General features: G+C 37.0%; 1 protein-coding gene across 2 annotated transcripts in view; it reads left to right on the top strand.

The window, feature by feature from the left end:
- UBR2 (ubiquitin protein ligase E3 component n-recognin 2) overlaps positions 1-14065 on the top strand; it is a 60016-nt gene extending 45951 nt beyond the window's left edge. For both annotated transcript variants that reach the window (XM_037405295.1, XM_037405296.1), the window contains exons 37-47: positions 132-228; positions 2172-2239; positions 2724-2859; positions 3497-3587; positions 4139-4269; positions 6007-6115; positions 8085-8141; positions 9677-9754; positions 10051-10221; positions 10864-10965; positions 11745-14065. In XM_037405295.1, coding sequence (XP_037261192.1) covers positions 132-228; positions 2172-2239; positions 2724-2859; positions 3497-3587; positions 4139-4269; positions 6007-6115; positions 8085-8141; positions 9677-9754; positions 10051-10221; positions 10864-10965; positions 11745-11886 — 1182 coding nt within the window. In that variant the 3' untranslated portion in view covers positions 11887-14065. The remainder of the gene's footprint in view (positions 1-131; positions 229-2171; positions 2240-2723; positions 2860-3496; positions 3588-4138; positions 4270-6006; positions 6116-8084; positions 8142-9676; positions 9755-10050; positions 10222-10863; positions 10966-11744) is intronic.

Below are 14065 nucleotides of genomic sequence, written 5' to 3'. Positions count from 1 at the left end.
ATGTAGACACTCAAACTGCTCCCATAAACTACAGCTGAGGAGCCTAAAAAGAATGCTGTAAGTCAAAAGACCTTTTCATATTGAGGAATTTTGTTAACTGTGGCAGTGTCTCTTTTTCTTTGTTTTTAAAGGATGACTGCCTTACATCATTAACAAGATTTGCAGCAGCTCACTGGACAGTTTCATCTCTTTCAGCAGTACAGGGTCACTTTTGTACTCTCTTAGCATGTAAGTCACCACCTTATGCTGTTTTTTTTCAAAGATACAGATACAGAAAAATGCTTACAGGAAGATAGTTAGTCTTGATTACGAGAGTATTGTTTTATGTACTGGTTTTAAGTAATAGACCAAGAGCCTGTATTTTCCCATCTGTACCTATACGTATTTTGTCATAACTGTGGGGAAAAAAAGGTGTTTCTTTTGATCTGCAGTTCTAAGATACATTTCAAGAGAACCACGCATATTTTGCTCCAGAGGAGTTCTGTTGACTCTTCCCAGCATTTATATTACTGCTTTGAGAAAGATACCTAGAGCAAAGGAGAAGGAAGCATGGTCCTTCACAGAAGAAAAATGATAGGCTGGAACCTCAAAAAGGAGGAAATGTAACAATATAGTTTTGAAAGGAAATAGGGTCTTTGCAGAGGACTGTAATATATCTTCAAACTTCCCTGTCTTTGAAAACTAGGATTTGTGGTAAGACAGGACTTACTATGTAATGTCATGTATTAGTTGAGAATTTTAATGAGATCAGCCAAAATGTTCCAAGTGTAAAACATTTGTAGATATAGGTGAGAAGTCTGAAGTTCAGCGTAATACAGTAATTATCCATGAGAGGACTATTTTGAAAGGATACTATAAAATGGAATAATTTTAAATTTAGTCAGTAGAGACAGGAAACTCTCAAAGTGAATTAATATACTGAAATTACTGGTAAATCGATACTGCCTACTTCAGCAAACAGTTGGGAGCTTTATGGGGAGGAACTTGGTTGGCAGTTTGTAGCAGTAATGATTGAGCCATTCTCTGTGTGAAGCAGAAAAGCAAATGTTGCTAGCTTGTTTGACTGGAAGTTTGTAGTATATGGTGTTATGCATGGTTTGGGTTTTCTTGAAAACTTGAGTCCGTGTTTCTTTCACACTTTTGGGTTGTGTTCTGTGGCTATACGGTTACAAAAGTAAAAGCAGTTGAAATATGAGTGCTGGTGAAATGTTTGCTAATAGAAATAGCTTCAAAATGTCACAGATCTTCAGCTGTTAATTTTTGGCCAGCAAGGCAGTCTTCAGCTGAAGTATTTTTAAATTGTTATGATGAGGCTATTTTTTACTGTAGTAGTGTTTTTAAACTTGGCAGCTTAAGTGCTTGTAGCTACATTGTAAAATTATTCTTACAGCTGCAGTTGAAACTTTTATGGTAAATCAGATTTTACTGCTTGGAGTAAAGAAGTTTGCAACTGTTCATTGATTGTTATTTTAAATGTTATTAAATTTTCAAGACACTTTGTTTGCTTTAGATGGAGGTACTTGAAATTTATTAAGTGTGAACTTCTGTTGTCAGCTGGAGTGCGTTGGTTAATACTTTGTGGTTACTGTGAATATGAACACTTCAGAGATGGAGAGACCAATACTTAGTTTTTTTAGAGATCAAAAAAAATGGATTCAAGACTCTTCAGCAATGTATTTTTGAGTTTGTAAGGCAGATGACTTACATGAGGCAAATTTAGTGAACCTTCTGAAGTTAACCTCTGCAATTTGTTTTCCTCTGAACAGTTGTGCAACAGTCAACAATTAGTGTTTCTGTTTAGTCACTAGTGTTTGAGCTTTTTCTGGGTCAGAGCTTGAGATACTGTCTCATTTCATCTCCCCCTGGAAACCTAAGCAATGAAAGTCAGTCACTGTCAGGGTAGTGAATGGCAGCACTTACTCTGTTAGTGTTACTTTGAGCTTGTTTCATTTCAAAACAGTATAGTCAAGTAGGCAAGCGTCTTTTCCAATAATGTTGAACAACTGTTGAATTCACACCTTTCTGGCCAAAACAGGTACATTTGTATTTTAAGTACTTTTAAGCATATAAACCAAGGAGATGGCTCTCATTTTGTAACTGAAGTACATTTAAAATCTTTTCATATATAAATGTTCAACTAATAAATTTATTTTTCTCTCTGAAATACTCAGCACTGGTGCCTAATGAAAAAAATGGAAATCTTCCTTGCATACTTGATATTGACATGTTTCATTTATTGGTAAGTATTCCATAATATGTATTAATAATGTTTTGATCCAGTAGGCACTGTGTAAAAAACTTAATTGGAAAGTGTCTCTTTACTCTGGGTAAGGAGCCTTTCAGAATGTTTGGGTTTTTATTATTTTTTCACTACCTAATACAACTTAAAAGACTCTTTTTGTTTCAAGTGTCCTTATCTATAAATAGTTAAAATGAGGTGGAATGTATATTCTTTGGATGTTAAAAAACCCAAACTAAAACCAACCCCTCCCCAGCAAACCACAGACAAGAAATGGAAAAAATAAACCTCACCCAAACAAACAGACCCCCAAACCACCCTGATAGTTAATCATTGATCCCTTAAATAATGGCTGGCTAATTAACCTCAGAATTAGCCTTATAAGGTATGCTGCCTTAAAAGGGTATAGTTGCAGCATGAGCATAGAAAATGGAAAGATTCAAAAAGAAAGGGAATATACCAACTTTCTTATTTTCTTTTACAGGTAAGCTTGGTGCTTTCTTTCCCTGCCATACATTGTCAGGATTTTTCAGGGATTAGTCTCGGCACTGGAGATCTTCACCTGTTTCATCTTGTCACAATGGCACACATAATACAGATTTTACTTACCTCACCAACAGGTAATGCCACTTTCTTTCAACTTTTATTGAAGTAATTCCTCAAATCTGTACATGGAAAACACCAAGGTGCTATTGGTAAATGTATGCAGTTTACAGTTGTAAAATAAAATCATTGGTGCTTTCTCTTTCAGCCCGTAGAGAATACTGATAAATTGTGCTCATGAATATTCAGGTTTTAGCTTTTATTGCTTAAACACTAGAGGGTTTTTGGAGCACAGCTAGCCGTGAATCCTAGCTTTCCAGCTAATAGAGCAGTGCCTGGAAGTGTTTATTGCAGAGACTTGGCTTGGGCATTGTATGATGTGTAAGCTGCAGTTATTGAGGTTAGGAATCAACGTGTCTCTTGGCCAGAGGAACTGGATAAGGTGTAGTGTGCCAAAAGCGAAGAATTCTAAGCAAGTATTTTAAGAAAGCCAACCAATTGAACGAGTAAACCAGCACCTCACTGGAATTGACAATAGCATAAATTTACCATGTAAGATATGCAGCAGAAAACTTCTTCCCAGTATGTCATATTGTAGTACAGTGGAATGTTTCACTTAGTTTTGGCCTTTTTCTCAAAACTTAAAAAAATACATTCTTGCTGTATAAACATGTATATATGAAGTAACTTGCTTATTATTTCTTTTTTCTTCAGAAGAGAATGGCATGGATCAAGAAAACAGTAACAGTGAAGAGGAAGCAGCTGTGCTTACACTGTATAAATATCTTTGCCAGTGTACAGGAAGGTAAAAGTGCAATCTTTTGATAAAATTGCAGAGTATTTTCTCCCTTCTGGACTCAACATTAACTACTGACAGAGTTCTATATACTAATGCTATCAAAGATGAGACTTCTAACTTGGGAACCCTTGTGTCTTGTTTCTTATCCGCTAGATATCTTTATCCACTTGTCTACTAGATTCAATTTTTGAGTAACTATTCCTGTAAATTCCTTTGTGCTCATAAAGGTACCTGCTCAGGAAGATTATGCTCTGGGACTTTTTTTTTTTCATTAGTTTGTAGATATGTAGAATCTGCAATTGGCAGTGTCCGAGTACAGAAAACTTGTTAGGATCTGAAATTTCTGTGCAAAATTTTCCTTTGTTTACTGTCACCGTCCCAGTTGGTTACATTTTTATGAGTCTATTTTTTTGTTTTTCTTGGAGTTAACTTTGAAATAAACACTTTGCATAACACTAGTTTCAACTGAAGTCATAATATAATACAAAATATGACTGAAGACCTACTAAATATAGTTCTGAAACTGAAATTTTGTTTTATTGTTGTGTTCTCTTAAGTGCCTTGAAAGAAATTACCTCAGGCTGGCACCTGTGGAGGAATCTAAAAGCTGGAATCATGCCTTTCCTGCGATGTTCTGCTTTGTTTTTCCATTACTTAAATGGAGTCCCAGCACCCTCAGAAATTCAAGGTACTGGCTGCTTTGTGTTAAGTCAGCTTTTCAAGATACAAATATTTATGGACAAAATAAATCACATTTAAATATCTCCTTTGAAGAAGCTGATGCAATGAATGTGGGCTTGTTACCAGTGCAGAACCATATCTCCATAATGAAAATTTTGGGAAAAAATAATTTCACTTTTAGTAACGTGTTTTTAATATAGAGTCAAATGCCATTCTAGATTGTTTAAAACAGAAATTGATGCTCTTCTGTTAAAAAGTGAAATTTTGATTATTTCAAATCTCCTATTGATTACTGTTTTCACGTGAGACCTGCTTTTGCTCGCACTGATCTCATTCAAATCAGCATCTGCTGGGAATTAGTATCTCTCATAACTATAAATACACTGTGCTACGTTACACCCCAGTAATGGATGTCAGTAACATTTTTCTGTCCTCCTCTTATGGGATATGTAGGGATAGAACGTAAATCTGAAGATGTTGATAGTAAGTAGGTCCACACTGCTTCAGGACTCCCATGTTTAAAACGAAGTCTGATACTTGGTGCCGAGATGATATGAGAACAGTGGTTGTCTCTTGTCATGGGTGTCTTCATGGTTTGGTACTTGTAGAATGTTTCCTTGACAAATAGTGTTTAAAATGTAGATTTTTCTTTTTTCCCCCTCCCCCCCGCCTTCCATTTAACAGTCACAATACTTAAGCGTTTGGGCCAAAAGAAAAGAAACCCTTTTCCTGAACTTTGATTTTCTATAGTGAGGTTTTCCAAGTTCACGGTCTGGACCAGTAGTGACCACTTGAGTTCTTTGTTTCCAATACTCTAAAGATGAGCTACAAATGTGTACTTCCAGACAGTAGGTCCATGGGTCTTTATAGAGTCAGTTGTAGGAAAGGGGAAGAGGAAGGCTTTACTTCACCTTCTTTTACAATCCTCAAGTTCCAGGTGCATACATGGCCCTGCAGGTCCCTGCCACCGATGGATGTCCTGACAGTGGCCATGGTACTGGGTGTTCAGCTTTCCCTTCCCATTCCCTCACCACCCACTGATCCCACAACGGGCCTGTATTGCTCTTCTCTGGTGTTTTACTGGGGATTGTGAAACAGCATTCCCTTGGTCATGAGAAGGAAGTGAGCACAGGTTTTATTGTAATGCTCTTCACTCTTTATTCAGGAGCAAAAGAGGCCGTGCCATGGAAGAGGTACTGGTACTCTTTGTCCTGAAAGCTGGGAGAGCAGAGGCCCACGGAGTCAAACCAATAGACTAGTATAAATATGGTAATCTGGTGGTTGTGTCCTACATATTTTAGTAGAGTTTAAAATTGCAGGTATTTGCAATTTTTGTATTTCTGAGGCTGTGGTACGCTGCCTGTCGCTGACCACCTGTCTGGGGTTTTGGCACAGATTCCGAGGAGCACAAAGCAGCCATTTAATGGATGACATTAAAACAATCACATACCAATTTGTAAAGGCCATTGAACTCTCTGTTATGGTTCTTACACGACTAGGCTTGAACTGTGCTTGGGGGGACGTTTGAGGAAAGTTGCTTTTCATTACTGGCAGCTTTTCAACATAGCTGCCTGCTGCCTTTACTAGCACTTTCATACTTTGTACCAAATCTTCGGTGTGAGGGAATACAGTTAAAAAATAGAAGGGATAGCTTTTTATATTTAGAGCTAAATTTCATTTATTGTAGATAATATCATTTTAAAACATCTAATTATGAGAATTGCACTTTTTTTTTTTCCAACAGTAAGTGGAACAAACCAGTTTGAACATTTATGTAGCTATCTTTCCTTGCCAAACAACCTCACTTGCCTTTTTCAAGAAAATAGTGAGATTCTGAACACATTAATAGAAAGGTAAGTTGTTGTGGTTTTATGCTTCGTTTAAATATGGAATCATAGAGTGGTTTGAGTTGGAAGGGACTTTAAAGACCATCTAGTTCCAACCCCCCTGCCATGGGCAGGGACACTTTCCACTAGCCAGGTTGCTCAGAGCCCCGTCCAACCTGGCCCTGAACATTTCCAGGGATGGGGCATCCACAATTTCTCTGGACAACCTGTTACATTGCTTTACCACTCTCACAGTTCAATATCTAATCTAAATCTACTCTCTTTAAGTTTAAAGCCATCCCCCCTTGTCCTGTCGTGACATGCCCTTGTACAAAGTCCCTCTCCAGCTTTCCTGCAGGCCCCTTTAGGCACTGTCAGACTGCTGTAAGGTCTCCTCAGAGCCCTCTCTTCTCCAGGCTGAACAACCTCAACTCTCTCAGCCTGTCTTCAGAGAAGAGGTGCTCCAGCCCTCTGGTCATCTTTGTTGCCCCACTCTGGACTTGCTCTCTAACAGGTCTATGTCTTTATGTTGGGGGCTCCAGAGCTGAACACAGTATATTCCAGGTGGAGTCTTATGAGAGCAGAGTAGAGGGGGAGAATCGCATCCCTCAACCTGCTGGCCACGCTTCTTTTGATGCAGCTCACAAGCTGCACAGGCCCACCTCTCATGCCTGTCAAGGTCCCTCTCTGGATGGCATCCCTTCCCTTCAGCGTGTCGACCACACCACACAGCTTGGTGTCACTGGCAAACTTGCTGAGGGTGTGCTCAGTCCCACTGCCCATGTCGCTGACAAAGGTGTTGAACAGCACCGATCCCAGTATGGACCCCTGAGGATTGCCACTCATCAGCAGTCTCCACTTGGGCATCGAGCTGTTGACTGCAACTCTTTGACTATCCAGCCAATTCCTTATCCACTGTCTCCAGTTTAGAGACAAGGATGTTGTACGGGGCAGTGTCAGAAGCTTTGCACAAGTCCAGGTAGATGATGTCCGTTGCTCTTTCCTCACCTGTCACTGCTGTAACCCTGTCGTGGAAGGCCGCCAGATTTGTCAGACATGACTTGCCCTTAGTGAAGCCGTGCTGGCTGTCACCAATCACCTCCTTATTTTCCACGTGCTTTAGCATAGTTTCCAGGAGGGTCTACTTCATGATCTTGCCAGGCACAGAGGTGAGGCTGACTGGCCTGTGGTTTCCTGGGTCGTCTTTATATCCCTTTTCAAAAATGGGGGTTATGTTTCCCCTTTTCTAGTCGGTGCGTACTTCACTGAACTGCCACAGTTTCTCACATATGATTGATAGCGGCTTAGCCACTTCTTTCAGGGCCCATGGACGCATCTTATCAGGGCCCATGGACCTGTGCACCTTCAAGTGCCATAGATGGTCTCAGACCTGATCTTCTCCTATAGCACGTGGTTCTTTCTTCTCCCAGTCTCTGCCTTTGCCTTCTGTAACTTAGACGGTATGGCTGGAGCACTTGCCCATGAAGACTAAGGCAAAAAAGTCACTGAGTACCTCAGCCTTCTTCATGTCCCGGGTAGCCAGTCTCCCATTTCCTTCTGGAGAGAGCCCATGTTTTCCCCAGTGTTCCTTTTATTGCTGTAGAAGCTTTTCTTGTTGCCCTTGACGTCCCTGGCCAGATTTAATTCTATCAGGGCTTTAGCTTTCCTAACCTGATCCCTGGCTGCTTGGACAGTTTCTCTGTATTCCTCCCAGGCTACCTGGTCTTGCTTCCACCCTCTGTAGGCTTCCTTTTTGTGTATAAATGGAATAAAGAATCCTGCACCTAGATAGTAATACAAGTATTCTCCCAGGAGTGCATATATGGAAGTGAATCATAGACTTTTAAAAGCATTTGTGAAAGAAGTGTTTTGGAAGAAATCATTGTGGTTGTAGAGATTATTGAATAGATGTACTGTGGATTTTTTACTTATTTGCTTTTGAAAACTATCATCCATTGATGTTAAAAGCCTATTTTTTTTTTCTTCTTTCTTGTAGCTGGTGCAGTAACAATGAAGTGAAAAGATACCTGGAAGGCAAGAGAAATGCTATCAGGTAAACATGGAGAAATTTTAAGCAGAGAAAGGAGAGACACTTTAATGTTGTAGTTTTCTCCAAATACTTCTTCTAAAGGATGTTTATAATACCATAGTTTCAGTTCTGCTTTATTGAATGACAAAGATATTAGGGAACAAGCAAAGAGACCTTGGGAATTTTGTAAGAGAAGAGAAATACTGCTTAAATTGGTAGAGTTTTGAAGGCAAAGTTAAATAGTATAGTTTTATTTAGGCTGATCTGCAGAAATCAGAGGCCATAACATTTCTTCTCATGTTTCCTATAGTAGATTTGTACCTTCTGATTCAAAAGATACGCTGTTGCTAGAAGACATATATAATCTGTGTTTAAAAATGCCAGGCATTGAAGAGCTTTTTAAATTATCTTTTTAAAGAATCCAAATTCTTCAGTGAAAACAACACTCAAGTCAGTTGCTAAAAAGAAAATTTGTTTTTCATACATTTCTACTATACTAAGCAATTATTTTTAATTCAAAATGCATTTAATATGTAGTGGGCGTGGAAAAGTATTTGGGGTGTTTTTCTTTATGAAGGGTGGGTAAAAATAGTAGTTATGAATTATCCAGATAATTATAAATTAATACAAGGTTCAAAGTGCTGTTGTTAAAAACATCTCTGCATTTTAATCTCTCATGCTGAATACATAAAGTCAATCTTTCAGTGTTGTGCAGACAACAAGGCTAAGTGACAAAAATAAGAATTTGTCACTTCATCTGTTAAACAGGGTATTAACAGAATTTCATATACAGAAAGAATATTCTGATTGCATAGTTGATTTCCTGTTATATGTGATTGTTGGGTTTTTTCTATGTGTTCCTTCTGCTGATTCTTAACTGCTCTTCCCAAGATTATGTCTATTTTGACAGTGATTTTTTTTCTCTCAGTATTTTATTATACATTGCCTCTGTTACAAACTTAATATTTGCATTTCACAGTCTTAATTTGTATTATTCCTAGAGTTGAAGATTATTAAACTGTAGTGTATGTATAGCATCTGCCAAAAAAATTAATTTTTAACTGTTATTTCTAAAGATAAAAGTATTTGCTATCGAATAGGTCCTTTTCATTGCATGAGTATTTCATCCTCTTCAGGATACAAGTTCTTTGAACCTGAGAGTCAGAATATTTTCTATTAATTATTAGTGACAAAAGGAAAACACAAAGCAAACTGATAAGGTAGCAGAACAAATATCCAGTTAAATCTGAAATAACCTCATCATGAGATTTTGCTAAAAGCATGCATATGACATGAATTTTTCTGACTTTCTGCCTGTGCATTTTCTCAAATCCATAAAAATATGATTAAGAAACCTGGAGGCGGTATAGTTGAGAGGTGTGGGTTCCTTTTTCATGTGCTATCATTTTACTCTATGAATCACAGAGAAGAGGAAAACTTTTAAAAATTTAATTATTCACAGATGCTGTTTAGATGAGTAAGGAAAACATGAATGAGTTTGAAATAACTGTGTATTATTCGTTGGAATATGAGTGTCTAATTTGATTGCTTTATTCTAGCTATGCAAGAGAATCCAACAAATTAATAGACCTTCCGGACGACTACAGCTGCCTCATTAACCAAGCATCCAATTTCTCGTAAGTTGTATGCAGTTACAGTGAGGACCACTAAAGTAGTCTCTTTTTGATGACCTGGGAAACCTGTAACCTGAAAGCCTTTGGGAGTTGTTTATAGAATCATGAAGTTAATGGCACATAATTGACAGTTGTCTCTTCCAGCAAAGCTGCTGTGTATTTCAGTGAAATAGAAATTGCAAGGATCTGTATAACTGTTAACTGTATAAATGTTCCAAAGTAGTTCTGAATCTTTTTACCATCTAGAGTTGATACATACAATGGATTTATTTTTTTTTCCCCCCTCTGCCTAACAAAAGGTGTCCAAAATCAGGTGGTGATAAAAGCAGAGCCCCAACATTGTGCCTTGTGTGTGGGACCATGCTATGTTCTCAGAGCTACTGTTGTCAAACTGAATTAGAAGGAGAAGATGTTGGAGCCTGTACTGCACATACGTACACTTGTGGTTCGGGAGTGGGCATATTCCTTAGGTAAGGAACTGAACACCTGTACTTCTATCGCTAGATTAGGTGGTGTGTGTAGACATGAAATGAATGGTTATAGCAGTGAGCTTGCAGGGGTGGTTTGTTAGTAACAGGATTGCCTAGAAACTAGAGTATTCCTCTTCCTTTGGTATAAGGTTCAGAGGTTGTTTCTTTGAAGACAAAGTGTCATAGGGAATCTGAGTTTTAATTTGTTTTCTCTGTGCATTTATTTCCACTCAAATACTACAAAACAATAAAGGTAAATATCTTGACTTTGCTGCTGCTGCTGAAAACATGAGAATTCATTTTAGTAGTCTTCCTGCGTACAAGGAAAGGTTAGAATAATGTCCATTTTTCACTTTGGCAAGGATTAGTGAGAAGTGAAATTGTTTTATTTTCTTACCATGCTTGTGTGTAGTATTTTACACAGACTGCAGATAATATGACATGAAACTACATTGTTTTTAACTGCTACGAAGAAGTTATAACAGGAAGAGAATAAGATCTTCAGTTAAAAAAAAAGTCCTTTAAAAATCTGTACATGCAATTTATACAAAATGAAAGTAGGTGAGAGTTGGAAAAGCTGTGTCTATGAAACTATTCACCTAAAAAATAAAAACCTAAAATCTTCCTTGTGTTTCTCTCTAGAGTACGAGAATGTCAGGTGCTATTTTTAGCTGGGAAAACAAAGGGCTGCTTTTATCCTCCTCCTTATCTTGATGACTATGGAGAGACAGACCAGGGACTCAGGTAAATATTTAAAAATACATCTTTTAAAGACAGGAATTTGAAAACTGTCTGGTTTGTAAAATATGCTTTCTACATTATCTTTTTATTTTAATTATATAGGGAATGTTATATTTTGACATTGGTGCTGCGTCTTAATACCTTCAGACATTTTAATACTAATATGGGGGTTTACGTTAAAAATATTTAATGGAAGATCTTTCCCACGTTACAAACATTTGTCTTGAGGTGTAAAAACTTGAATTTTTTTAACATCTGAGAAGTTGCTTAGAAACTGAAGCTGAAAATTTTATTTGTATATAGTACATTTTTTTTGTATGTGTGTTAATTTAATACCAAGTGGAAATACTATGAGAGTATTTGTTTTAATATCAGTTCTTTGTGTTAACTCCTACCTCTGCTTCCCGTGAGAATAATTTGGGAACTTCATATTGTTAATGCTTGCTACTTCTGAAACTGGTCAAAACCATAGAATATGAACTTGTTCAGCATGGAAAGATTGCTGGAAACCTGCGTTCATACTTCGGTGGGGTGTCCATAAGATTCCCAAAGGCTGGAGGGAACCATTGAGCAGTAATAAGGGTGGGGAACCATGCAAGGTAGCACTCCGGTTTACTAATGCAAATTTCTGTTGATTGGTTCTGATAAGGGAATGAAGTTAAAGGGCTATCTAAATATATTACTATTTTGAAGGGTTATCTAATACTTAATATGTCATGCCTTAGTGTTTGTGTTTAGTTGCAGTGTTTTATCATTCCTGATAAGTATTATCTCCTTTTCAGACGTGGGAATCCCTTACATCTGTGCAAAGAACGATTTAAAAAGATTCAAAAACTCTGGCAGCAGCACAGTATCACGGAGGAAATTGGACATGCACAAGAAGCGAATCAAACACTAGTTGGCATTGATTGGCAGCATTTATAGTGGTTATCTGCTGAAGACTGGAACTTTATTAAGGTTTTTGTAACTCAGTAAGCTTTTCAAAAGAGGGATTAGGAAAAAAGCCTGAGGGGGGAAAAAACCCCACAAACCTAGTCCTGTTATTTAATCTTTGTTTTACAATGTATTTCATAAAGATACCAAGTTAACATTAATCAAGTAAACTTCTTTCTATGTAAGCAAGTTTGATTAGTCATATAATTTGCACTGTGCTTCCTTCACAGAAAAGTCTTGGGTTATAAACCTGGGCAAATGAACTTGAGTTTCTGATAAAAAAAAAAAAAAGAATGACTCTTTTTGGAAGTCTGACTATGATTTTTCTTATAAACTGCAAGAGAAAAAGACTGCTGAAACAGAAACTAGATAGAGCACAATTACGGATTGTGTTTTGCCCCTTGCTAGTAATCTGAGCCGTTTTATTTATTATTCTGCATTTTAATACTTAAGCTGTGTGTACATGCAATGGAATGAAGTAAGGAAGCAAATAATGTAGCAAATGGGTGTTTCTGTCTGCATCAGTGGATAATTCACTCTTTCACTTGGTGTTACCTAAAACAAGTTTGTCATTTGTACTCTTGCAGCTTTCTTGCTTCCGGTTGTTTTTTAACTAAAAAAAACCTAACACTAGCTTTACAAGTAAAATAATTTAATTTAAAGCTTTTTCCAGAGCATTGCACTTGTTTAGAATTACGTAGTTTGTAATTTGAATTTAGCTGGGAAACCCTTTCACTTTCACTTATGTGATTGGTTATTGGTATTCAAGGGTTGACATTGTGTCTTTAGAAGATATTTTAAGACAACAACAATATGTAAAATGTCACAAAAGCTAATTCTGTGTTAATTTGCAGAAGCGCAGAGGATGTTTTCTTCATTTTTGTTAACAGTCAACTTTTAAGGTGCAAATCCTATCTCCTTTTTGTTGCAGACAAAATGAATGGTTTCCTCTGGCTTTGAAGGGCCACAATCACACTGCCCACATTTTTGCATTAATTTTTAATTTTTTTTTCTGTTGTCCCATCAAGTATATTTACTTTTTGGCTTGATTTAAAGCTCTGTAAAGATGTTTGCATATAGTATATTTTATAAATATATTCTATAACTGCGCAGATTTGCACTTGATATGAGGGTGCCTGAAGGCAGTGAGTTTTCTAGTTGTATGTACTTAGACCGCCAAGGTGTCTCTAAAAAGTGACATTATGCTTACTGATTTAAAATAAAATCAATTACCTTTATCTCTTCTATCTTCTGACAAATTAGTAAAATCTTTAATTTATGTAGTTCTGTTTCCTTAATAATCTGTGGTTCTTTTGATTAAGTCTTGCTTTCTGACTACGTCTTCAGCCCAGATGAGCAATCCTTTTACTGTCTGCTGTGTCTTCAGTTACACTTGGTCTGACTGAATTGTTTCTATTTTTACAGATTTAATGCTTCAGATAAATTTTGTATATTCATGGTGTACAGGACAATTTTTCAAACATTCAGTAACAGTATTGAGTGAAGATGTGAAGTATGAAATAAAGAAACTTGGCCAATGCTGATTTCCTTTTCTTAAAAGCAGTACAGGCTACTCATGTCTGAATTACCTGTTGTAGATTGAATCATTTATAATCTTGCTGTCACTTTTTACAGAGAGACATGCAGAAGTTGCAGGAAAAAATGACATTAATGTTTCATCTCTGCCTTCCCCTACTTAGCTGGTTGATACATCAACAGTTTTCTGTGCATGGTACTTAGAAATGACACTTTTTTTGGTGACATTACTGTTCCTTTGCAGTCTTGCTTCTTAAGCTGTGTGCCATGGTTTCAAATAATGTGTAACTGCATTGAAAAACTCCTTTCCTGTAAGCATAATATTAAAAAGGTAATTGATGATACTGACAGATTTCTCTGTGCAAAGCAAAATATTGACAGCAAGAAGGATTTTTTTTTTTTCTTCCCTCTGGGGTGATTCTCAGAGACTGTGAGGTTGAATAGGTTGGTAATGTTATAACCACAAATAATTGCAAAGTACACAGTTTATCATTTTTTGCAATTTAGTCATTCTTTATTGAAGACTTCTATTTTCTGATTTGTTTTGCATGTATTTATATTAATGTAGAAATATTTATAACATTGTTTCAGTATCAGGGAAATACTATCTGTAATAAATTGGCTATAACTTTAA

The sequence above is a fragment of the Falco rusticolus genome, chromosome 12 (assembly GCF_015220075.1).
Source record: "Falco rusticolus isolate bFalRus1 chromosome 12, bFalRus1.pri, whole genome shotgun sequence".
Lineage (NCBI taxonomy): Eukaryota > Metazoa > Chordata > Aves > Falconiformes > Falconidae > Falco > Falco rusticolus.
The sequence above is the reverse complement of the archived record's forward strand: the minus strand, read 5'-3'. Positions and strand labels throughout refer to the sequence as shown.